Genomic DNA, 25,770 nt, shown 5'->3' on the forward strand with positions numbered 1-25,770 from the left:
CCATATATTAGTAGCTATTTTGGTACTGTCTGGTCATGAGACTCTGTCCCAATTGCAAAGCAGAATCATAATGATATTATTATTCCAGTAACTTCCATTCTATAACAGATAATTGAGAAAATAGGATCGGATCAGACATTTGCTTAAACATACTCCCTCCCTTTCAGGAGCATTTCTGTCCCGCGAAATAAAGCATTTGGTATAGAGGTAAAGACTTGAGTTTTGGGGGAGCCTTTGGGACCGTTCGTGAATTCGTCAACAGAATCTGGTTGTGTCCTCCTCTGGGCCTGGGCCTGTGCTAGGAGGGATGGAGAGGCAAGGACCCAGGCACTTCTGTCGGACTCGCAGCTGTGACAGGTGCCATGCTAGCTACCTCGTCATGTGTGGAACAGTTTAAATGACTAATTTACCACGGAGCCAATAAGGGACATTGACCCCATTGTGGGACTGAAGAGAAAAGGCTGTTAAAACCAAAATTGCTATGCTTAACTTAACGATGTGCTTGCTATAAACATGAAAATACTTCTGCAAGGCTGGACTGGCTTTTATGCCTGTGCGTGTTCTGAAGAAAAAAAGACATCTCAAATAAAAAATGGTCAGCTTTTCACCCAATTTGGGTGAAATCCACCTAATTGGATTTGGGAGGTATTTGAATAATGGATAATGAGCTTTCCTCAATGTGTACAGAAATGAATTCACCCTGGGCCCTAATTCATTCTGTTATCAGAGCTTTCTAAGTATGTTAGCCCTTTGTATTCAGTATTCACTGGGAGATTATCTGTTACCTCATTAAATGAGTGCGGGCAGGATAGGGGCACCTGGGTGGCTCAGCTGGTTAGGCATCCAACTCTTGGTTTCTTCTGGGGTCAAGATCTCAGGATCATGAGATCAAGCCCCACGTCAAGCCCAGTCAAGCCCAGTGTAACGTAGAGAAACACTTAAATGGGTATATTTAAATATTTGTAGGTTAAAGTTGGTTAGGAAAGCTTATTGCATGTAAGATCAGTGCATTTTACTCTGTGAGTTTACTTTAATTTTAAAATCAATTTTTAAAAAGTATTATGTGAATACCTCTTATTTTCTAAATATCTTTAGTAAATGACATCTCCAAGTTTTACTTTCTTTTCCTTTCTGTCTTTTGTGGGGGGGTGTGACAAAAAGTACATATTAATATAATCCTTTGGCTGAATAAAATCAATTGCCCACAGTTACTGATACTTTGGCCCTTCTTTCCTCAGAGCGAATATTTGTTGGTTCAGTGGTTTAACCATGTCGAAGATCTCTTCCGTCTCTTCAGTCACACCAGCTGGACTGACCAGATTGTTTCCCCTCCCAAGGCAGAATTCGTACTTGTTGCTAAGTGCTTCCAGTCAAATAGAACAACAGATTTAAGGCTTAGATTTTTGTTCCTTCAAGTGATTTTTCTGTGTTACATAGCATTTCCCTGAAAGGCTTACTCTCATCCACAGTTGACGTGATGAGTGTGTTACGCTGGATTATTTTGCTTATCTCAGATAGGTTTATCATCTATAAACATGCTTTTAAGTTATTAGCCCACCTCTAGTGTGAGTCAAAAAGGCCTCCCTGCCATTTTGCAGTTTTTTGAAGTAAGTAGAATTAGCAGAATGTGGCGATTTTTTAAAATTCCTGTCGAATCTGCACATGGTTTGAGCAGTGAAAGAGGACCACGATGAGTTGAAGATACAGGCTGGTGCTGTGCTCTCCATACCTCAGCCCATTGCCACAGCCTCTTGGCTCACGGCCATTTTCAGTTCTTTGAGCGGCTGATTCTCACTTGCGTAGATCTCCATATTTCTAAGAAGAATGTTTATTTTCTAATTCATTAACTTAGACCTTTACGCAGGTGGAGGATTTCATTTTCTTAAACAGCCATCCTTGTTGCTTTTCCTCCCCTTAGCTTCCCCTTCCGTTCTCCCAATCTGTTACACCTTTCGGTTAAAACAATATCCATCGTTTACATTGTTTGCCTATGCACATAGTCACAGATGATGTCGTACCATAGTTTCCTTTCTAAAGTTTTCCCATAGTTAATAATTGCTTTGTATACTTCCATCTGCAAAGGCTTCTTTCTGCCTGTTGCTAATTCTTCCCATACCTCTTGGAGCCTCTCGGGCAGTTTTCCACAAGGTCGGTCAGCACTGGCCGGTAGGAATACAGTTGCACCCTGCCTGTATAATTTCACCTTTCCTAGTGGCCACAGGAAAAAAGGTAAAAAGAAGCAGATGAGATTAATAGTAGTTTATTTAGCCCAATATGTTCAAAATGTTATTTCAACAAATACTACTGAAAATATTTGAGGTTTTTTACTTTTGTTTTTTAGTATGTCGTCACAACCTGATCTGCATTTCTACACTTACACAGCACCTCTTTTCAGACTGGCCACCTCTCTGTGCCCTCAGGAGCCACATGCGGGTCGTGGCTGGAGTATTAGAACAATTTCAGGTGATTTCTTGGTTTCAGTTTTCGTTCTGGAGACCTCCATCCTCCTTCTGTTTGGGTTGCTTGGTCTATAGGCCTGACAAACATGCTATCATCCTGAAACTTCCTCTGTTTTTCTTGACTGGATTCCCTGTTTCTTGGATTTCAGGACTTCTCCTTATCTCCCTCTGGTGGTTTCGTTCAGTCATGGTGGGTATGGTGCACAAAGGCATGTCACTGACACATCTATCTCTTGAGGCCTACTGCTCCAGTCTGGCCCTCTTGCTTCCAGGTCTGGTACATACTTGTCATCCTGGGAGCTCTTCCCTCCACAGTTGCAGTGGAAGTTGCCTTTGCCTTTGCTCTTGTGTCAGATGGGTTTTTTTGTTTGTTCGTTTGTTTGTTTTTACCTTACTATATCTTATATTTTTCTCTTTCTTGCTTTATTTCTTCCCTCAGGTGGAAGATATGCTCCAGTGGATTGCTGAGGATGGGAGCATGGGTGTGGTCAAGTGTTTGAGGCTTTGCCTCTCTGCAGTGTTAATTTAGTTAACTTATTGCGCCTTCTCACTTGGTGATAATTGGGCTGGGTATAGAATTCTAGGCTAGAGATCCTTTTGCTTCAGATTCTAAAAACATTGCTCCAGGGGCTCCTGGGTGGCTCAGTCGTTAGGTGTCTGCCTTTGGCTCAGGTCATGATTCCGTGGTCCTGGGATTGAGCCCCGCATCAGGCTCCCTGCTCCGTGGGAAGCCTGCTTCTCTCTCTCCCACTCCCCCTGCTTGTGGTCCCTCTCTTGCTGTGTCTCTCTCTGTCAAACAAATAAATAAAAATTTCAAAAAAAATAAATAAAATAAATAAAAAAATAAAAACATTGCTCCATTGCTGTCTAGCTTTCAGTATTCTCGAAAAGTCTGAAGCCATTCTGATGACTTTATCCTTTGAACGTGAACTATTTTTTCTTTCTAGGAACTTACAGAATATTTTCTTTTCTTTTTTTTTTAGATTTATTTATTCATTTTAGAAAGAGCGCATGTGCATGTGTGATGGGGAGGGGGCAGAGAGAGAATCTCCAGCACACTCCCTGCTTAGCATGGAGCCCAGCACAGGGCTTGATCTCACTACCCTGAGATCATGACCTGAGTCAAAACCAAGAGTCCTATGCTCAACCGACTGAGCCATCCAGGTGCCCCCAGAATATTTTCTTTGAAGGATTCTGGAATCACATATTAATGAGCCTTAATGTAGGTCTGTTTTTATCATTTGACAATTTGAGGGTCTGGAAGATTTCCTTAAAACTATTTTTGTTTTTTTAATGTTTTCTTTCCTTGTATTCTGTTTTGCCTGATTTTCTATTGTGGGTTTTTGGGGATAGGGGGTACTTTACTTTCTGGGAGGACTTCTTCTACCTTTACTTAACATTTTGTTCTTAATTCATAGATACAATATCTTTTTTTTTTTATCTCACTGAGTATATTAATAATATATTTTTTAAAGCTTTCTCTTCTGTGTAGTTTATTTCTTCCAAGGGACTTTTTTCCTGTTTCATTTTTCTTATAAATCTCTTTTATACTAGAGGCATTCATCTCACATCTTAGAATCAGTGGTTGTCTGCGCTTGATGAAGAGTTGGGGCTCACAAGGCAGATTGAGAGCTCTGAGAAGGTGGAAGGGTCTCATCAGCACTGATCTGGCCATGAGCCCTCTAGCTGGGCTATTGGTTGTGTGCCCTGGTGATATTATCTTCTGGTCTTTGCTCTTGTCTGCTCAGATCACATAGAAAGCACTGCCTCCTGATTTATATTCTCCAGAAAATGATTCTCCAGAGTTCTGTGGTGCAGGGTGACAGTCACCCAGCAGCATGGAAGGGGGGCAGTGGGGAGATCCGCTGCTTCTCAGACAGCTCCAGCCCCGTCCCCTGCAGTGAATCCCACCCCTCCATCCAGAAGCAGCATTTCCTGAGTTTCTGCAGGATTCTGTGGTGGAAATGGACTGGTGCTTTGCTTTCTTCACAGCTGGCTTGTAATTGAGCTTTCTCAGACCTGCCAACTACTAATAAGATTTCCAGCTTCCAAAATTCTATTGCTGCTACCTTCTCCTGTTCTGCCCTCTCCTGTAAGTTTGTCTTTTTTTTTTTTAAGATTTTATTTATTTGAGAGAGAGTGAGAGAGAGATGAGAGGGGAGAGGGTCAGAGGGAGAAGCAGACTCCCCACTGAGCAGGGAGCCCGATGTGGGACTCGATCCTAGAACTCCAGGATCACGACCCGAGCTGAAGGCAGTTGCTTAACCAACTGAGCCACCCAGACACCCTGTCTTTTTTTTTTTAATTGTAATAAAATATACATAATAAAATTTACCACTGTAACCATTTTAGGTGTATATCTTAGTGGCACTCAGTACATTCACATTGTCATATGGGTTTATCTTTTAATAAGAATAAAATACAAATTAAAAAGAAAAGATTTTTAAATGGGGTTATCGTGGTGTTTTAGAAGAGTGAAATTAGATGCCTGTGATCAGTCTAGCAGGAGGCATGATTTGGGTCTTCTGTTAATCCAGGCACTTCCTCTTTCTGACAGTTTGGTGTAATGGGATTTGTCGACCATCTCCTCGGAAAGGAGTTGAACAGTTGTTGGCATAAAAGTGCATTTTATCTGCTCTCAATAACTGTGGCTTTATACAAGGTTACAGATGGAGCTCCCAGGCTTGTGGCGTTTAAGGCTCTCCGAGATCTGGCCAGCCCACCTGTGTGCTCCAGCCATGTGTCACTGCCCCCGCCAGCCCCCTCACTGCCGCTTGCAGAAGATGTGCACGCTCGCCGTTGCTGTGCTGGGTGTCCCTGAGCCAAGGGCCCCGCCACCCCTTTCTGTCTCCCCGCCCTCTTCCCCGTATTTCCAGCTCCCGGCCCCACGCCATCCTCTCATTGCAGGCATGTGGCTGTCCTCTTCTGTTTTCCCTTCAGGACCTTGAATGTGCCTCTGTACGTGCCTCTGAATGATCGATCACCTTGTGCTCCCCACACTGCCTAGTTCTCTTGGACATGTGTTTCTGTCCCGGGTCCTCTCAGTGCCTGGCACATAGCCCACGCTTGGTTAAACGTCTGCATGGCTTCCTGATGCCAGGGATTTCAAAAGAGAACTCTTTATCCTTTTTTTTTTGTAGGATATCCGACACGAAGCCAGTGACTTCCCATGTAGAGTGGCCAAGCTTCCTAAGAACAAAAACCGAAACAGGTACAGAGATGTCAGTCCCTGTAAGTATTCGCATCGCCATTACCAGTCTCACTGCTCCCCCTGGGTGCGCGCGCGGCGGCGCCTCCTCAGCGGCAGGGCCTCTCCAGCGGGACCCCTGTGCCCCGGGCTTTCGTAATCCAGCCATGGCTGTACCACTTTATGACTTGGCTGTTTGCTGTAATCCAGGCGTCAGAGACTTAGAGTAATGGTTTGTTTTCTCCACGATTGTAGAAGGAACAAGATTTCAGGTTCTGGAAAATTCAGCTAAGTTCAAAGCCCTTCTTTGAGCTTTGACTATTTTTATGATGAATCATTTTGCTCCCAGCCGAAGCAGAGTATAGTGGGCATGATAAAACCTTTTCTGGGTGACTCAGCAGCAGTAGTAGTAGACCCCGAGCACCGTACTGAACTGTGCTAGTGCCCGGCACAGGCACCGGGGGGGGGGGGGGCGCCCCCCCCTGCTAAAGACCGCTCTGCCTGTGAGTCCCACCCCCACGCACCCTACCCCCCCACCGCCATCCTCATTCTTCCAGCTCTTTCTTGCCGTTATCTCTTCGCTTGCCTGCTGGCCTCTGACAGCCGCCTCTGCCGTCTGAGTAACTGGCTCTGAATCTGCTGATAGTTAAGAACTAAAGGTGTTGGAATTTGTGTAAAGCGAGAAAAACTGGAGCTGAGTAGAGAGCATGGACTTCGCCATCTCCTCTAGGCCACAGAGAACCTTCTGACTCACCTCCAGGGCTTTTAGACCCTGCCCGTCGGAGAGGGTTGTGGCTGCCCGTCTCCCGTGGCAGTCTCTTCCGTCTGCCAGGGACGCAGTAGGCCTCCGTCCCACAGGCGCCTCCCGCAGGCCTGCTGGGTCCCACGGCCCCCCGCGCTCTCGGCGGAAGAGCCGGCAGTGCCTCCTGCCCTGAGCTGTGCAGCACCAGGTTCCTGGGAGGGGCGCCGAGTGGACCTAGGTTGGTCCCAGGCAGTCTGCCTCTGAGTGCTGCCATGGTTCCCCGCCCGGCTGTGTTCCAGCCTGCTGCTTACGGCTGATGGATCTCTTCTCTCATCTTCAGAAAAGCAGGAGCCACGCAGATCTCAGGATGGCGTGAAGATGCAATAAAATAACACAGGCCACTTAGCCCAGTGGTGGGGACGGTTGTTAATAGAAGGTGCACACCAGGCACATCTGAAGTGTAGTGCTAGGTCATCAAGCGGCACATGATTGTGCCCTGACACCCGACACTCTTGATTGAGCACGGCTAGGCTGTGGCACCTAGCAGGTTTTATTAAAAAAAACACAACAACAAAGCTCCCCTCCGGTCATTCTGTTGTGGAGTCCCGACCAGCAGCTCTGAACATCAAAGAAAAATCACTGTTGGCATCGTTCATGTGGAGCCAGGAGATCCCCTTGCCATCCTTACTCTGCACTAGGCAGTGATGTCCTCTTAATATTCCTTTTCTACATTTCTCATCTGTGCTCATCTAAATGGTTTTATGAGCCAGTTTTACAGAGGGGGGGAGGATCATTAAAATATTCTTCGCAGGAAACCACTCCCAGACCTTTTCACCCCAATCTCACTCCTGTTTCTCTTGTTTTCCCCCAACTCCACTGTCCAGCAGGACAGATAATTTGCTCTTAAGGTCCTGGGGGACATAGGGGGAATGATTCAAGGTAGAAAGTGATCTTTTGTCTGTTTTCCATTTGGCCAATGAAAAAGCCCAGTGCTCAGAGGAGGAGTTGTTTGGCCAAGGTCACCCAGTACTGTTTGAACCCATTCATATAACCCACCAAAGGGTTATGTGGTCTCTTCATCTTCTTTGAGATCTATCTCCATGACTTAAATATTACCCAAGTATTTCAATTTGTATTAATCCTCTGTGATGAGAAACATTATTCCAAATGGTGACTAATTTTTTAAAACCTTTCCTTGAAATCTTTTAGAACAAAAAGCCCCAAACCATGTGTCCCCATTAACTTCTCCTTTCCCATTGGGCTAGGGGAGAGAAGATAGTATTCACGAGTGGTCACCCAAGTTCATCATCCCTTGTGTTGTACCAGAAATAAAAATACCTACCTCCTCTTGTTAGCTGCACTAGCAGGATAAGGAAAGTGGCCCTCAGGGAACTACTGCTTTTGTGACAAAGTCATGGTAAAAGGGAAAAAAAGTGGCTATGCATTTTCAGTAACCTGGGGCAGACCTTCCAAATGAGAGTTTATTTTTAAAAACTATTCTGAAAGTTACATTTAATGTACTTTCGGTGTTTTGGATTCAGAGTTTATTTTTTCCAGTTAATTATCTTTTAAATGTCTTTGATCATGACAATTCCTGAATTTGAAATATTAGAATTCAATTCTAACTGAATTCTGTTCATAGATTAGAATCATTTAAGTGTATTACACTCGAAACTTAAAAAAAACTTTATATAAAGGAATTCAAGGTAACCCTTCCCACACCACTATATATTTAGGTCATTTCATCTTCAAACCACTGGACATAGGGTAAGTGGAGATATGATCATAAATCCCACCTACTGTGGTTCATTGTACCAACTAGAGCTCTAGGGACTGGGTGAAATTTTTGGTGGATTTTTTTTCCCTTTTAAAGATTGAATCCACTGTGTTTTTTTACCTTTTGAAAGTATATATTAGGCATCCAAGAACAGATCCCTTGGCACCCCCTCCTCACAACCTCCTGAGTTGTGGGGCAGTGATAAGTGTAGGAAGATAGGACCTCAGAATAGATTGTCCAATTAGAACAGAACCCATGTTTTAGTGTAGTTTGTCTGTTGCTATTTAGCATTAAGTTTCAAACACTTCCAGAAACCTTTCTGAAAATACTAAGTCCTCCTCATATTGATGACTCATCTCAGTTAAAACAACATGGCCTCAGCCACCACCGACTCACCTTTTTTGCTTTCCCCATGGGGTGCACTGCCTGTGTAGACACTTTGGTCGTCCAGGACTAACGTCGGAGTTCTGGCTTGCCTTTCAGTTGACCATAGTCGGATTAAACTGCATCAAGAAGAGAATGACTACATCAATGCTAGTTTGATAAAGATGGAAGAAGCCCAGAGGAGTTACATTCTTACCCAGGTAATTGGATTGTCCAAGATTTTCTTTAATGGGTTTTTGCCTTACTTGATGTCAACTTAAGAATTTCAGAGTACTGTCATTTGTACTTCAAATAAAATCTGTCACACCCTTTAGAAGGCCAGGTTGTGCACAATCCAGAAAAAGCAATGAGGAAGGAAAAAAAAATCTTTCAGAAACTCCGTTTGCTTGTAACACATATCTTTTCTGGGAAGTACGCCGCTGCTGGGCTTCTAGAAAACAGCATGAAATGCCAGAACTGCCTGTGGGCCCACTGCCGGAGGCAGCAGGGCCGTGGCAAGAGAAGCGCTCACACCCGTGTTGATTCCGTAAGTGTTCACTTCAGAGCATCGAGGCTGCTCACGGGAATCGAAGAGGGTTAGCAGTAGACCAGTAATCTTCGTCCGGGTGTCCGCTCGGAATTCCTCAGCATGGTCTTCATTCTTGAGCCCAGAAAAAAAGCATCCTTAGATTGCGTGGACAAGCATGCAAAATCATTTAAAATTCCCATTGGCTTTTGGCATCTTTGTGGGAAAAAATCACAAAAATGATTTAATACTTGACCTTCTTGTGAAACACTTACGCGCAACTTACGCGCATATGACCCCAAGACCATGGATATCAGGGAAAGAGGATAGAGAAGTTTCTTTTTAATTCATTTTCTCAAGTCTTAGTCTGTTACTTGTAAGTTGCTCTCAACACTTGAAGTTTCTCTCTCTTTTTAGTCACAGTTTTTGCTTTCTCATTCCATATCCATTCATCAGTGTTCTGTGTGGCTTCGGGTATAGGGTGATTTTGAACGTTGTACTTCTGTTTAATACTGGGAGATTAAAATGACAGTGAAGCCAGAGAGCGTATGAACAAAGGCTGCCTTGGGGCAGGGAGCTGGATCCGGGCATAGCTACCATGGCCCTTTTTTACTGCCCTGTCTTGTCATGTCCCAGTTCCTCTCTGTCCATGAGGAACATCAGCCCAGGTGCCTCCCAGTGTATGGAACATCAGCCACACCGTGTTCAGTCCTGGGCCATTGAGGAAGTTCTTGGTATATGTGTAGGGGGCAGGCCTTTTACCAGACCTCAGCCTGTGGTCTTCCCAGCACCTCTGGGGTGGTTGGGATAGGGTGACAAGGAAGGAGATCCTGGTAGTGGCAGGCTGGTGGGAAGAGGTTGAGGGAAAAGCAGCTTCTTGGTAACTTCTCTTTTTAGAAGAAGTCAAGTTTCTTACTTCCTGATTTTAGCCATTCAGCTTTGGTGTGGGGCTAAGAAGTCCAAAGCAAAGACGGGTAGGGGTATAAAGTCAAATGGAGTGCTAGGATATCACCATGGAAACTGTTACACCACCATCCTCCCCACCCCCACGCCCTAGCAGTTACTTGGCACATCTGAAGGTCTCTGTTTTTGTCAAGTTGTACCGTCTGGCTGCCTGCACGGTCACCCTGTGTCCTGGGATTTGTAAAAGGGATCGAAGTAACCTGACCCCAGAGTTGTACCTCTAGACAGTAGGAGTGACACATTTTCCAAGCCACAAAACCAAGAAAACCCTGCCCATTTTTTAAATTTTCAATGTTCATTATGCAAATAATACAAATCTATAGTCTTTTTTTTTTTTTTTTAAGGCAGTGGTATGGAAGTGTAGAGAATAATGTCAAGGGTGCCCTCTGTCACTTCCACAATGAATCGTTGGCTAAGTTCTCCTTTCGGATCTTACATGATTTTTCATCCCTGAAACCCATCCTAAACTAGGGTGATGGGGAGTGGGGACGGTGAAAGCCTGGTAACGGGTAAGAGCCACAGCTGTGAGACCTGGTCCTCGTGCCCAAGCCGCACGGATGAAAGACCCAGGTGGCCAGCGAGGAGGCCCCGGGACCCCTGTCTTCTAGGAGCCATTTTTCTGTTTATTGGTTGGAGAGGGTTATGCATCTGAGTGCTGTTGTCTGAGGCTCTGTGTGGAGCGTGGATGTGTCCGGTTTAGGCAGCGGGAGGGAGCGGAGTTCAGGAAAGTGTGTGGGCGCTGAGGGCTCACATGGTCCGGGAAGGTGTGGTGGGACCTGAAGGGAACGGCTGCAAAGAATCGGGAGAATTTGGGTGAGACGAGGTAAGACTAGAAACCATTGTAGACGTGGTGCTGGCTGGAGGAGGTGACACGCTCTGTCCTGGAGGGGAGAGGTGATGTCCCTTCCAGGCAGCACTAACACTTGACACATACCAGAGGCATTTGTTTTCTTGTGTCCAGAAAACATCTGTGCCCATTGCTAGGTTGGCAGGCAGCCCACCATGTCCTGGTGCCCACACTGGACCCCTTGGGCCACCCGACTGATCATTTGTGTCTACATCTCTTATGTTCCTTGGTCCCAGGATGAAGGCAGTCCATGGTCAGGTCCATCATTATTAATGGTAATAACAGCTAACGTTTTACTGGCTGTTTACTGTGTTCCAGGTGCTGCGGTAAGTAAGGCCTTTACATTTATGAACGTAATTAACTTTCACAACCCTGTGAATAAGGACTGTGATTAGTCGAGAGCAATGAGTGGAGAAACTGAGGCATGGAGATGTGAAGTGACTTGTCCAAGGTCACGTGGATGATAAGTGATTGGGGCTGAGACTCGAGCCGCCGGAAGTGTCGCTGCCGATCGCTTCCCCATACTGCCTCTTGCCTGCACCCGCTAGCTTCGTTCCGCATTCCACCCACGCTCCAGAGGGACCTCGGTGGAGCCCCTCCGCCAGTCATCTCACACCAGAGAGCAGAATCAGCCTTTTCTGTCCTCTGTGGGTCAGCCCCGAACCAGCCCTGTGAGGCAGAAATAACCTTTCACCGCGTGGCAGAAAACAGAATTGAGGTTACTGACCACTAGGCAGGGAAGGCGGTCCCTGTCCCAGCCCCAGCCACCACTCTGCCGAAGGGCACTGTCGTCTGCCAACCGCCACTGGTGTGCTCGCATTGGAGCGTATCGGTGTGTAAAATGGTATACACTTTGTGGATTGTGTATTTGCAGGGCCCTTTGCCTAACACATGCGGTCACTTTTGGGAGATGGTGTGGGAGCAGAAAAGCAGGGGCGTTGTCATGCTCAACAGAGTGATGGAGAAAGGATCGGTAAGTCATGGATTTATCTCCTGTTTACCTCACCGTCCATGTGTGTCCCAGTCCGTGAAGTTGACATTTTTGTCTGAGTTTCTTTACATTGCTTTTATATTTCTTTTATGTGATATCTTCTTTATTAGAAAAATTTAAAGAAGCATTATATAAATAATGTGTTTATTAGTCAGAAAAGCAAATGAGTTAAAAAGGGGAAAAGTCCAGTGCCCTGGACCTCTCCCCACCCCCCGCCACCGAGTCGATCCCTCTCCAGAGTGCCCGTGTGTGTTGTGCTGTTCCATTAGGGAGCTGTGTGAGCGTAGCTTTATTTTTGAAAAGCAAGTTTCTACTGTATCCTCCTCATCCGTGTTTTTCTGGCCGGTACAAGTTTGCCTGCCGTTGACTGAGCTGTGGCAGTGGCTGCATTCGGGATTCGCCTCTGTCAGATATGCAGACGCCTGGCTCCCGGCCGCCTCTTTAACGTGGATGCTGTCTGCCTGTGTGTTTCCAGCAGAATTTGCGTTAGCGTTTCTCCCAAGTTCTCTGCAACTCTCTAAACATCCCCCGGGATAGCTTGTGGGCTGGAGGTGCGTGATGGTTCAGGCAGCACCCTCCGCGCATCTGTCCCTGCAGTCGCCACCGTGGCCTCTCCACTTGCTCTCCTCTGGGTACCCTACCCCCAAGTGTCACCACAGCTCTTCCGAGCCGAAAACCCTTGTGCGGCCCCCACAGCCTCCTGGGATGTGCATAACGTGGCTACAGGACCTAGTTAACCTGGACCCCGACTTCCCACCTCCATCTCCAGACTCCAGCCAGAACACACTTCTGCTGTTAGTTTTTTGCCAGGTTCTGGCCTAACAGTCTGAGTCCCCGCCCAGCCCCAGCCCTCTGGCAGGTATCTCCAGGTGCTTCCCTCGCATCAGCCACCGCCCGTGCTCCCTCCACCCCCTCACTCTGCAGATTGCCTGTTGGAGACCCGTCTCCCAGGGAAGGCGACATGGTGTACAGGGCACAGTGTGGCAGCAACGGAGCGAATAGACGCCACACCCCTGCTACCCTGGCTCCTTCCCCCCTCTCCCGCCACGGCCAGCACACTGGGGGCTCTCCAGCCTCAGAGCGGGGGAGGCCCTGGGATGGGCTGAGGAATGGGGACACCAGGAGGAGCGGGCAGCCCAGGCGCAGAGAACTGCGTGTGCCCGGGCCTTGCCAGGTGCTGGCACGACGCTTGGGCTCAGCCGGGCCACTGCTGTCACAGCTGGCCTGGCTGCCTCGGACTGGGCTCGCCAGGACAGCACGCAGGCTCCAGAGAAGCCGCCCCTCCAAAGAAAGCACAGTCATGGCCCTGGAGGGAACAAATGCAAGTGCAGAGAAGTAACACATCAAAGGAAACGTTTTGTCCGTGGTGAAACGGGAAGCACTCACCGCAAAGCCCGCCCCCCACGGCAGTCTTAGTCAGCGGATGGTCCTCTTACGACAGCACAAGTTTAAAATCATGGGTTTTGCCTCAGCCCCGTTTTCTTAAAGCTTTTCTTTGCTTGATAATAACAGATGAAGAGCTTACCTGAGTGTTCAAAGAATGAAATAATGCTTCTGAGAAAATTTTTTCCAGTGAAAGTGGTTTTGATGATTTCTGCTTCAGTGGCTTGATTAGTAAACTGTGAAGTTACAGATGCGAGGCCAACTCCCACCCGTCACCACTCTTGTCAGCAATTTTGAATAAAGAAACAAACTTTAGGTTCCCACAGCACACACACTCTGCAGGGGAAAGAGAGACCGACGTGGTGGCCTGTGCACGTGTTTGGCACTGGTGAGCAATCGGGGTCCCGGACCTCAGCGCTGCCCACAGGGGGCCACTGACACACCCACCCCCACATGTGGCCGTCAAAAATGTCTCCAGACTTTGTCCAGGGTCCCCTGGGACACAAAATTGCCCCCGTTGAGAAGCACTGTTTTAGATCGTGTGGAGGGTTTGGGAATTTTAAATCGAGTCATTTATTCAGAAATCATTGGATATGGTAGCATTTCCTTTTTACTTGATTGTTACTAACTTTGCGTGAAACCCCTTTGCCGTTGGCCCAATCTAGCAGGGGTGCTGTCCTGACCCTGTAGCTGCATGCTGGCCCCTAGGCCTGCTCTTGGTTGTCTCCTATCCAAGGCTGACTGTAAACGGACAGCTTTTCCCCTTGGCCATTTAAAAAAAAAAAAAAAAGGAAACCTGGCTAGTTGGTTTTCGTGTAGTTTCTGTGACAGGAGTCTCTGTTTTCCTGTGTAACTACTCTTCCTGCTCAGGGGTCATTCAGGCATGCACACTGGCGTGGAAAGCAGCGAGTGGTTTGAGATTCTTAAAGTTTCTTGGGATCAACAATTTCAGTTTGGCATCACCATTGTCATCCCCATTAGAGCTGACTGGGGAAGATTCTAAGAAGTCGCAGTGTCTTATTTGCTCAGCTGATCTAATTACAAACTATGCATACAGCCCGCGGTAAGAACCAGCTTGCAGAGCGTTTCCATGCGATGCATATTTGTTTTCTGGTTTCCTTCCTTCTCTGAATAGTATAGGATGTGCCCCTCTTATTTTTGGCAGACCTGCCTGTTACCCTTTGGGGACCATGTGCTTCCTGGAGAACAGTGGTGCAGAAAATGATTATGTGTGTTAGATGGGGCTCATCCAAGTAGCCCAAGTTCTTGTGGGTTCGAGTTAAAGATTGAGTTGAGACATGTCCGTGAAGAGCGTGTTTGTGTGTAAGGGCGGGGATTGTTGTTTAGGCAGGGGAAATAAACAAGGCGCTGTTGAACCAGAAACATCGGCTGTGTCTCTCTCCCAAACCCCTGACTGACGGTGCTGTTTGACGTCGGTACTTCCGTGCACGGTGAGCCTCTGGATTTGTGTTGCGGGAACGTCAGGGTTCACCCATTTGCTTAGTCAGCTCTCTGGTTCATCGTTCCTTGGGAAAGCCAAATGCTGCATCGCAGGGTCACCCCAGGTGACATTCATGGATTTTTCTGAAGATTGCCTCGCTGTTTTGGAAGGCCCCAAGGCCTCTCTCTCACATCCAGCTTCGAGGTGGGAAGGGCGGCTGTGGCAGGCACCCAGCACGTCGGCGCCGCCGTTTGCTGCTGACCCAGGATGTGGCACAATTTGAATTCTGGTGAAGAACTGCTTTCTAATAAAATAAATCTCCTCCTCAGGGTGGGATGGATCAGCTTAATAGAACAGCAGCAAGTAGTGCTCTTGAGCTTAGTTTTGTTCTATTTTGTGTGTGAAAACAGAAATGTCTACAGGAAATGACAGCAAGCAGAGCACGGCATGTTCCTGTGGATGCCTGAGAGCTCTTGAAAATAAATACTGCTGGAATGACACTTAGTGGGCGCCAGAGTTGCGCGCTAGTGGAGTTCCAGAGTCTTGGTCTTTACCCAGATCACGGAGACTTACTGGGCTTTGTATTCGGTTTTGAAAGTGAGTGAGTGCTGTGTGGAGGTGAGATGTCAAAGGCTCTACTTCCCTGCCCGTGAGACCCGAAAGCACGGGCCTCTTTGGTAGCGCCCGCCGTCCTGCGTTTCTGCTGCTCTGCTCGTGGCACTGGGGGCGCGCTCCAACGCACGTGCCGTGGAACCCACCAGGGCAGTCTCGCTGCCTCTGGGGTCTTCAGGAATTGCGCGGGTCTGATTATTGGAAGTATGGGGAGAAGCGCATCCTTGAAGCCTCTAACTCAAGTCCCCCTTTGGCTCAGGAGGGGACCTCGCCATGTCATTGATGCTTTTGGGTCCCGAGTGGCAGAATTGCTTTGATGCTCACAGGTTGGTCCTGTTCCAGGGGTTCATCTTTGGCAGCTCCTCATCGGTGTGAGGAGGAGATGCGGGTGAAACTGGCCCAGTCTTTCAAAGAGGCCCGGTCCAGGCCCTCTTGGCCTTCTGTTTCAGGACCATGACGTCTCCTGCTATGTTGGCATCCCAGTCCGGTGTTTCTTGGTTTGTTTCTTCTTTTTTTCTTGTTTTTTGGGCAGCGTGCAGCTTCATTAGAGCAGGACTAGCGGGCCTTCCTGATTCTGTCTTCACTCTGCTCAGGAGTCTCCTGGTTCTTCACTGCCCAGGTGACACCAGGTTCTGGGCCTGCCGCCAGAGTCGCCGTGGTCTGGTCTTCCCTTGGCCCTGCTCCCTGCTGCTCCTCTGAGACTGGCTCCTGGGCAGTCACTGGGAAATCCTCGTCATCCCTCCGAGCATGCCTCTGTCAGAGGCCACATCTTTTTTTTTTTTCTTAAGGTTTTATTTATTTGAGAGAGAGCGAGAGCACGCGGTGAGGGAGAGCAGAGGAAGAGGGAGAAGCAGATTCCCCGCTGAGCAGGGAGCCTGATGCGTGGGGCTCAATCCCAGGACCCTGGGATCATGACAGAGGCCACTCCTTCCATAGGGTTTTTTCTGATCGCTTGCCTGTAACCTCAGCCGGCCTGGAACCTTTGCCTCTTCTGGATTCCCACAGCACATCCATAGCGTTTACTGCCGTTACGCCCCCTTGTCACTGATCTGCGCCAACAGTCTCTTCTCACAGACAGAGGCTGGGCCTGGAGGGGCTCCCTCCACCTACTGTGGCATTTCAGGCTCTTGTCCTGTGCCTCAGAGGGGGTGCTGGTGGGCCAGTGTGTGTTCAGTTGCAGTGGGCTTGAATTTATACCATTTCCCAAAGAGCTAGTTTGATAATTTCATGTGATGGAAATCATAATGTCTTTGGGGTTCCCTCTGTCTAGGCACATTGTCTGACCCTCTGGCTCGTAGACCTTACAGCTTAGCCCCCATCTACTTGCTGTTTTGGTCTAAAATGTTCATCATCAAACAGAAAGGTCTGGTATAGAAACTTGACTCAAAGTATGCCACTAAATTTGAGTCAAATTTTCTTTCTTAAACTCTAAGTGAAACCAAATCTTTGGGAGTTTGCTTGCTTTGAAGAAAAAGTTAATGAGCAGTATTTAAATGAAGACCATCAAATAGTTCCTGAAATTATTAAACTAGAAAATCAAAAGGATTTTTGGGGACTGAGCCAAACCAGAATGAAAGGGTGGGATGGGGCAGCAGGTGACCCCAAGCCTTGGAGGAGCCCCTCTCCACGCCTTCTCTAAACATTCAGTTACAGCCCTTCAGCCTGTTCATAGTGTCCCACAGCCTCTTCTAGACTGGGTTCTGTTCCCCTGGGGCAAGGGGTCTGTATTGTGCCAACAGCAGTGATCCGGTTCTTGGTAATCTTCGAAATGGCTACACACAGTAGTCTGTGAGAGACTAAAGCTCTGGTACAGTCTGGCTTCACCTCGTAGATGGTCCAGAAGGGCCAGACCCCTGAAGCAGCTCCTTGTGTGGGGAGCACCAGGGAACAGCTATGTTTGGAGGTCTGAGCCCTCTCTGCCCAACTAGCCCTGGGTCTTAACCCCCTCCCCCTATCTCCCCAAGAGGCAGGTAGGTTATGCTGATGGTGACTTCCAAGGTCAGAAAACGCCTGGTTTTCCTTTGGATTGTCCTGAATCTCATGGAAGGTACTCCATACCTCTCTTCGTGGGAAGAACAGTCCTTTGCTTATAATAATTCATCATTTTCTCTCCTAGTTAAAATGTGCGCAGTACTGGCCACAAAAAGAAGAAAAAGAAATGATCTTTGAAGACACAAATTTGAAATTAACCTTGATCTCTGAAGATATTAAGTCGTATTACACAGTACGGCAGCTAGAATTGGAAAACCTTACAGTGAGTATGACATGTACTTCGTCCTTCCCACGGCCGCTGCTTGAGAGGTCTTTCTACTTGGGTGATATTACCCAATGCCAGCTTTTCTGAGTTTTGTACACTCTGAGCAAGATGTGGTCTTAGCCCTGTGGAAAGCAGAGCTTACCCGCTTATATACCAGGGGAGCTCGGGGCCGGGGCGGGGCGCGGTGTCAGGGGGTGTCCTCAGTTCCCTCCGCCATGTAACTCTCTCCCTGAACTGTAACGCTAGTTCATCACAGTTTCTAGGGAAAAGGGACTTTCTCACCTAAAACCTCTCTCTGTTCCTGTCTTTGCAACTACAGAGGGACTGAAGTGGTGGCCACAGGTTACATAGCAGCCGCTCTTTTCTTGTCCACAGTCTCTTTAGCTTGAAGTGAGGGCGGAAGGGCCCTTCTGGGACTGACTCCCAAGGTCATAGTCTGTATACGTTTTCTGAGTGAGGTCTTGGGCTTATTGTCATGGGAAGAACTTGAACACCAGCTGCTAGCTCTCATTGGAAGATGGTCTTGGAACAGGTCAAGGCACAGTGCTCTAAGAAGCAGTACCACACAAGACCCTGCCCTTGGGGATTCAAAATGATTCACCAGGAGCCATCGCCCAGAGGACCCTGTGCCAGGGCCTGCCAGCAGCAGGAGGGAGCTCCCTGCAGCTCCTGGGGACGGCGATGGCCGTAGTGGTCGCCACTCCCTTCTGGCCCCCTCCCTGGGCTGGATTCCTGGCCCCACCGTGTCAGACTGTCAGACTTTGGGGAGGGGCATCACATCTCACCGCGTCTCAGTTTCCTCTGCTTTCAGATGGGGCTTTTGTAAGGGTTCAGAAGGAATACGGCGAAATGTTAGAGCAACACCAGGCTCAGAGCACGTGCTGGGAAGGGTTAGCAGGTCCTGTGGGGTTGAAGTGACCGGATTATCCAGGGCAGTCCCCACCCAGACTGGAGGGAAGGCGGGAGCAGTGCAGACTTGGGTGGGGGCTTGCTGGGGGGCTGCCCCTGAGTTCTGCTCACGTGTTAGTTTTCAGCTGACTGCTTTCCAGTCCACATGACTCCTGTTGTTGAATTCCTGACTGAAGTTAAGATCTAGAACTTAGCGCCGGTTACCACGAAGCAGAGGAAAGTAAGTCGCGTGGCTTTGCGTGGCTTTGCGTGGCTTTCTGTGGAATGTAGCGATGCAGCTGAGCCCGCGCGGACTCTTCTCCGTGCGAGCGCTCTGCGGCCCGAGCCTGCGGCAGCCCCACACCCGGCCTCCGAGGCTGTGATTTATGGAGGGGCTTGACAGAGGATTTTCAGGAATAATGTTGGCCGCATGGTGCAGTGTGCCTGGAGGATTATGTCATAGACGTTCTTTTTCATGCTTTTTAAAATTTTCAAGCCAGACATTAAGAGGGACTTCTGGTAAACTTTAAGAAAATTTCTCCCGCTTGTTGAGGGGAAATGGAATTCAGACGGAGCAGAAGGGGTTCATGCTGTTCGCATGGCGGAGCACCTGCAGCAGCGTGGAGGTTTTGATGTTGGGAAGGTCTGTTTGCTCTAACAGACTTTGTTCTTAAAAATTCTTTTCTCGGGGCGCCTGGGTGGCTCAGTTGGTTAAGCGACTGCCTTCGGCTCAGGTCATGGTCCCGGAGTCCCGGGATCGAGTCCCGCATCGGGCTCCCGGCTCGGCGGGGAGCCTGCTTCTCCCTCTGACCCTCTCCTCTCTCATGCTGTTTCTCTCTCTCTCTCTCTCTCTCTCAAATAAATAAATAAATAAGATCTTTAAAAAAAAAAAAATTCTTAGAGGTGTATCTCTTCAAGCAGAGATTTAGAACGAATTCCTTAAGAAAGAGGTGGGCAGCTGTGAGGGAGGGTGTCAACAGGAGATGATCTACACCTTTTTAATGATTAAAGAAGGAACTTGCTTTTGGTATATTTTCTTCTTACTCCATTTTAAAAATCTATTTTTAAGTGTTTTTCTTTCCCTGAAAAAGAGAAAAGGCATCTCTCATTTTAAGCCATACAAGGAGACCATTTTCTAGGGAGGAAAAAATGGCATTGCTCTGGGTGGTTCTATAAATGATCCTAATGTCATCTGCAGATTCTTCCAGTTCTGCAGAAGGGTACCCGTGTGTCAGAGCTGGTGCAGGGTTCCGTACGTGTATTCTTTGCTGATGTTAAGTCGCTGGTGTTTATCGTAGGCTCTTTCACAAGTTTTCATCACCCTGGGCCCAGGGAGGTTGTTAGAACTAAAGCTGTACGCTCTGGGAGCGCAAGGCCAGTGTCTTTTTTTTTTTTTTTTTAAGATTTTATTTATTTATTTGAGAGAGAGAATGAGATAGAGACAGAGAGAGCATGAGAGGGGGGAGGGTCAGAGGGAGAAGCAAACTCCCTGCTGAGCAGGGAGCCCGATGCGGGACTCGATCCCGGGACTCCAGGATCATGACCTGAGCTGAAGCAGTCACTTAACCAACTGAGCCACTCAGGCACCCAGGCAGTGTCTTTACCTTATGCTGCCAGGCACGTTGGCTGGCACGTGGTAGGCACATTGTGGACATTTTGCTAAGTGAAGGGAGGCATTGTTGGTAAGCAGGCCTCTGGACTCTTCATAGGTTCAGAGGAAGGAGCAGAGCTGGAAATGGCACCGGAGGCCATTCTTCATTCTGTTCCACTGGGAGCAGACGGGGCCAGGGGGAGAAACAGTTGGGGACAAGGGCCAGGGCCCTCGTTTCAGAAGTTTCTGCAGCAGGCTCTGAACAGGGGCTCTGGAGTCAAGCAAACTTAGATTTTAACTCCTGTTTCCTCACTTCATGGAGGGTTGGCCTCCGAGCCTCAGTTTCCTAGTCGAGAAAATGGGAATATGGGAATACAGGCCTTGAGGGGTCGATGTGCGAATTCAGGGAGCTGCTGAGTCCCCAGCGCTGGGACGCCGCCGGGCCGGCGGGGCTGGCGTTGACGCCCGCCTCTTCAGCTGCCTATCGAGCCGCACCTGACAGCTGCCAGTCTTTGGAGACTGAGTTGGTTTTTTCTCTGAAATGACAATCCTCTGAGACTTCCAGATAGTCTTGTAAAGCCCTGAGTTACCCAGGGCTGGTGCCACACACATGCAGTTACGTGTTTTACTCTTCCATGAGAAACCTTACGGTGCTTTAGGACAGGATTGCCGTGGGCGGCCACGCAGCATCATTGTGACTTGTGGGATGGGGAGAAATCACTTGTAACCATGAAGACAGCAGAGGGGATGGGGCACCGGAGGAGAGATGCGGGCGAGAACGTTTCCATGCTAAAGGAAGGGAAGTCGAGGCGGGAGCAGCCTCCGGGTCCAGTGTCGGGCACCCCAGTGCTTGGTATTTCTTGGCTGGGTGAGCAGACGGAAAGAGGTCTGAGAAGGGAAGCTGTTCTTCGAGTTAGTTGCGGGGTGGGGGGGCGGCGAGTACACTTGGTGCTTACTTGGAAGCAGTGATTTCTGTACAGATGATTCTCTTAGAATCATCATGAGTTGTTGGGTTTTTTTTTCTTTCTTTCTTTCAGTCTCAAGAAACTCGAGAGATCTTACATTTCCACTATACCACGTGGCCTGACTTTGGAGTCCCTGAATCGCCAGCTTCATTCCTAAACTTTCTTTTTAAAGTTCGTGAGTCAGGGTCACTGAGCACGGAGCACGGCCCTGTCGTGGTGCACTGCAGTGCGGGCATTGGCAGGTCGGGGACCTTCTGTCTGGCTGACACCTGCCTCTTGCTGGTAAGGAGGCCCCGGGAGGAGAAGGGAGCCCATTTGAGCCCCGCCCCCCACCCATGGCCCGCCCCCAGCTTCTCGGTCATTGTCTCTGCAGTAAATTAGCCAGGATCTTCAATTTTTAACACTTTTCCTCCTGTGGAAGTAGCTCTAAGCTAAGTTGCTTTGTTCAGAGGGATGTCCTTAAGTGGAATGTGGAATCAGGAAGACCCAGAGAGTTCCGTTCTCTTGCTCTTTCCCCTGTGCTCTAGTGGTCCCGATTTTGCTGCATTTTCACACATTTGCTAGAATTCTGCCTCCCCACTGTGATTTTTCCCTAGTAGAAACTGGAGGGCTCTTCCAGAACATTAAAAGTCACATTGTACTTGGGAGTTGGGGCTGGCTGAATGGTGTCTCCTCTCTGGTTTTCAGATGGACAAGAGGAAAGACCCTTCTTCTGTCGACATCAAGAAAGTTCTGTTAGAAATGAGGAAGTTTCGGATGGGACTGATCCAGACAGCAGACCAGCTCCGTTTCTCTTACCTAGCTGTGATCGAAGGTGCCAAATTCATCATGGGAGACTCTTCAGTGCAGGTAAGCCTTGCTTCTGCTTGCATCCAAGTGTGTTGATTTTGAATTTTTGTCTCTGAAGAAGGAGGCGGTCAGTTGTAAAAGTTCAAGTACTCTGTCATGTGTCAGAAGAAATAGCTATCCTTCATGACTAAATAGCTAGAAAGTTGTGATCCAGTTTCTGCCTTGGATGTGCTGATGTAGAGAACATTGATAGGGAGAATAGACTTGATTTTCAAAAGATTTCATCCTCCAAGTATACACGTCTGTAGCCTCAGGAAGCAGAGAGAGCCCCTCACCTCTACTCACTTTAAAGGGGAGCAGATTTCCTCACAGATCAGCCCACTGTGAGTACTAATGGGACTTTCTCTTGCTGCTTTCCCTAGGAGCAATGGAAGGAGCTCTCCCATGAGGACCTGGAGCCCCCACCCGAACACGTCCCCCCTCCTCCTCGGCCCCCCAAACGAATCCTGGAGCCACATAATGGGAAGTGCAAGGAATTCTTCCCCAACCACCAGTGGGTAAAGGATGAAACCGAGGAGGATACAGAAGCCTGCTCCATCAAGGAAGAAACCAGAACCCCCTTAAATGTCCCTTGCAGCATGGAAAGGTAAGGCCAGGGGGGCCTGGCTTGGTGGTGAGGGGGACTGACCTTCTGATCCAGAAACACGTTAATATTGAAACCCTGAGGACACGGCTTCCTCTTGGCAAGCATTGCCTCTATGTCTTTGGGGAATGGGACTCCTTTGCCATCACCACTCCTCCTACAGCCAGGGGCATCTGAGGGGGCCAGAGCTTGCCCCCCACCCGCCCCAAGGGACCTACTTCAGTGGGGTTCTAGCACCACCTTGTGGTGCCCATTGGAATCAGGGATTCATGTAACCGAGTCCTGCCGAGAGATGACTATGCCCTGCCCCTGGCTTCCAGCCCAGTCCTGAAATGTGCTATCCAGGTTAGACCGTGTACTTTCAGCCCCTAGAATGGTACTTCTGGGAATTTAACCTTTTCGTGTAGTCTTGATTAACTTAATGCATGGCAAAGATTATTGAGCACATATTGGCGCATGTGAAATACTGAGTTCACTAGAACATGGCCTCTGGTCTACATTCTAGACCAGGGTCCTTCATGCAACTGGGTCCCTATCCAGCAACATCACATCTGGCTCTAGGGCTTGAGAGAAACTCGTCCAGTGGGGCCTCCCAGAGCACATGCCAGGTGACGTGCTCAGCAGTAGCTCAGTGACAGTCCCCCAGGGAGACGCACCTAGCTTCCCAGGGCCTCTGGTGATGTTCACAGGGCGAGCCAGCGTGCTCCATCTGAGGGCCTGCCAAGAGTTGAGGGTGAGAGAGGTGAGAGCTGGTACGTGACTGGTGTCCAGTCCGTCATGTGTTCTATTCTGTATTCGCTAAGACTGCGGTGGAGAGAGGGGTGCTTTTCAGTGTATGTGCGAAGGTGGTGAGGAGGGGAGTGTGGATCGGGGAAGCTAAAAGCCAGAGAGTTCCAGGAAACAGTGGAGTTGTATCTCTGGACACCAATGGGGGCCCACATGCATGCGGGCCTCAGCCCTGTAGCCTGGGCCTCACGGCGGGCTGCCAAAAAGCAGGTGCTTTGTGCCGCTTCCTTCTGTCTCCAAGGGGGTGGGGGGGGGTGCCTCAGGGTGGTCCTGCCCACCACACGAGGTGCTGCTGGGCTAGGAAGGCTGTGGAGATGCATAGGAGAAGCAGGACATCCTGTGGTCAGGGCCTCTGAGGGAGGCAAGGGCAGGGGGGAGAGGGAAAGGCCTGGGGGAGGTGGCGGGGAGAGGAAGGGCCTCGGCCTCTCCTGAGACAGGCCTGGAATGAGAACACAGTGCACATGGTCCCCGCGGGGGCGCTCTGGCCTGCCACCAGGAGGGCAGCCAGTCTACTGTACGCAGGAGGCCTGAGAAACGGTCCTGCTGGCGGGATCAGATTGATGCTGGGGCCTCGAGCCTGGGACAGGGCGGGCTGAGGGACAGAGGGAATGCGTGATGTCCTCCCGTCAGCAGCAACAAAGGCTCCTGTGTAGGGGGCCTGGGGAGGGAGTGGTGGCATGTGGGCCACACCATTGCCTTCCCTGATCTGAAGGGGAACATTCTTCAAGCAAACCCCAGGGCAAATTAGCACCTATCTTTACCCCAGTGCCTGTATTTCTCAGCAGAGTCTTACCAACCCTCGGTCACCAGGGAGTCCACGAGAGTCTCCAGAACCATACCCTGGCTGTGGGGGCCTCCTGGGTCTTGGGGCGGGGGGGGGGGGGGGGGCTGACAAGTGGACTTCATGTCAGTGTCTGTACTGCCAAGGTCTGTTTACATGTGGCTCATTTTTTCCTGGAACTCCAACCATAGTAGTAGCGTCCTCGCCGTCCTTTTCCCCAGAATGAGTAACCCATCTCTGTCCCTCTCCTCCTCAGCACGAGTCCAGACACTGAAGTCAGAAGGCGGGCTGTGGGGGCAGGTCCTGCCCAGGGGGAGCCTTCGCCACCCAAGGAGGAGCAGGACCAGGCGCTGACTCCCTGGAAGCCCTTCCTGGTCAACATGTGCATGGCCACGGTCCTCACAGCCGGCGCGTACCTCTGCTACAGGGTATGTTTTCACTGACGGACGTGCTGGCAAGACCGCGTGTACAGAAAGCACTGGCCGACAGCCCGGCGTTAGCATTCAGTGCTGTGGAAGGATCTGAGCCAGTCTCAGAAGAAACAGAGCAAAGGTTTTTAAAGTCTGGAACTGTGAAGGGCTAATAAGAGAGAATTGAGGATTGATGCACTGGGGTTTTAAGGAGCCCTGTGGTCCCAAGACTATACGAGAGTCTAATCTCAGGGCCTTAACCTATTCAGGAGTAAGTAGAGAAAATGCCAAATATGTGTCTCTCTCTCTATCTCTCTCTCTCTTTTTTTTTTTTGTTATTGTTATTTGTTTTTGAAAAAAAATAATAGAATTACAACACATTGTTGTTTTTAACCTTTATAAAAAGCAGCTTTTATTTCTGGAAAAAAAAGACTAGGCACTTACGAAACTTTCTTGTACCCTTAGGTGGTGTCACCAGATACACAGTTTATATTTGATTTCCCAGGGAAAGATTCCCATGCTTTTACGAATGTAAACTCCTTTGGAGAAGAGGGTTTAAGGGTTTAGGGCGCGGTCTTGCTCAGTCGCTTCCTCTGCTGTGCGCATACTGAGCTTGGACAGTGCCTGCGAGCTTTCCCGTTTTTAGAAGAGAAACAACAAAAGGCCAGCTCTAGAAAACAAAGCCCGGCTTCTGCTTTTGCTCAGGGTGTCCCCACCGGTTTCCCATTGCTCGTTTCTCCTTCCGGCTCTCTGGGTCAGGCCCCGCCCTCATCCCCCCACCTCCACAAATGGGGTTCCTCAAGGCCCCTGCCTCGGGGTCCGAGGTCACGGCGGGGTGGCCACCAGCTTCTCACCCTGCCATTGAGGTCCAGAAGGAACGGTTTCCACTTTCTTCGGAATATAAATGCTGTTTCAGTAGAAATCCACACGTGAGAAGTATGTTGCTGTTGAAGTGAGGGGAAGAGGGGGGATTAGCCTCAAAACTCTGGTCATGGAAATCACCTCACGGGACTTCTTGAAAATTTTTAAATATTTTCTCTCTTTCCAAGCGACCATCTTTGAGTATATCGGATGGTTTAACAACATGTAAACGAGATTTTCCTTCAGGGTGATTTTTGGGGAGGGGGGCTCTTGTAAAAGAGAAAGGAAACCCCCTTCGCTGGAGGCTGGAGGGGCTGGGGGCCGGAGTGGGGGGGGGGGGGTAGGGGGGGGGGCCGGGGCTCTGGGGGGGGGGGGGGCTGGGCTCATCTGAAAATGCTTGGTTTCATTCCTGTTCCTGTTCGGCAGCGGCACATAGTCTGACCCACCCCACCGCCCGCCTAGCAGGCCTGTCGCGGGCGGGGGGGGGGGGGGGGGGGGGGGGGGGGGC

At 49.2% G+C, this 25,770-nt stretch overlaps 1 protein-coding gene across 3 annotated transcripts in view; it reads left to right on the plus strand.

The window, feature by feature from the left end:
• Positions 1 to 25,527, plus strand: part of PTPN1 (protein tyrosine phosphatase non-receptor type 1) — a 63,215-nt gene extending 37,688 nt beyond the window's left edge. Inside the window, exons 2-10 of one of the 3 annotated variants that reach the window (XM_035025398.1) lie at positions 5,600 to 5,690; positions 8,649 to 8,749; positions 11,739 to 11,837; positions 17,408 to 17,545; positions 21,065 to 21,274; positions 21,680 to 21,841; positions 22,204 to 22,427; positions 24,248 to 24,419; positions 24,867 to 25,527. In XM_035025398.1, the coding sequence (XP_034881289.1) occupies positions 5,600 to 5,690; positions 8,649 to 8,749; positions 11,739 to 11,837; positions 17,408 to 17,545; positions 21,065 to 21,274; positions 21,680 to 21,841; positions 22,204 to 22,427; positions 24,248 to 24,419; positions 24,867 to 24,968 (1,299 nt within the window). In that variant the 3' untranslated portion in view covers positions 24,969 to 25,527. Of the gene's footprint in view, positions 1 to 4,806; positions 5,691 to 8,648; positions 8,750 to 11,738; positions 11,838 to 17,407; positions 17,546 to 21,064; positions 21,275 to 21,679; positions 21,842 to 22,203; positions 22,428 to 24,247; positions 24,420 to 24,866 lie in introns of those variants that run through there. The other 2 variants (XM_035025399.1, XM_035025400.1) reach the window with 2 other exon arrangements.
• The last annotated feature ends 243 nt before the right edge of the window (positions 25,528 to 25,770 follow it).

Source organism: Mirounga leonina, unplaced genomic scaffold (genome assembly GCF_011800145.1).
Source record: "Mirounga leonina isolate KUSES-001 unplaced genomic scaffold, KU_Mleo_1.0 Mir_195, whole genome shotgun sequence".
Taxonomy (NCBI): Eukaryota; Metazoa; Chordata; class Mammalia; order Carnivora; family Phocidae; genus Mirounga; species Mirounga leonina.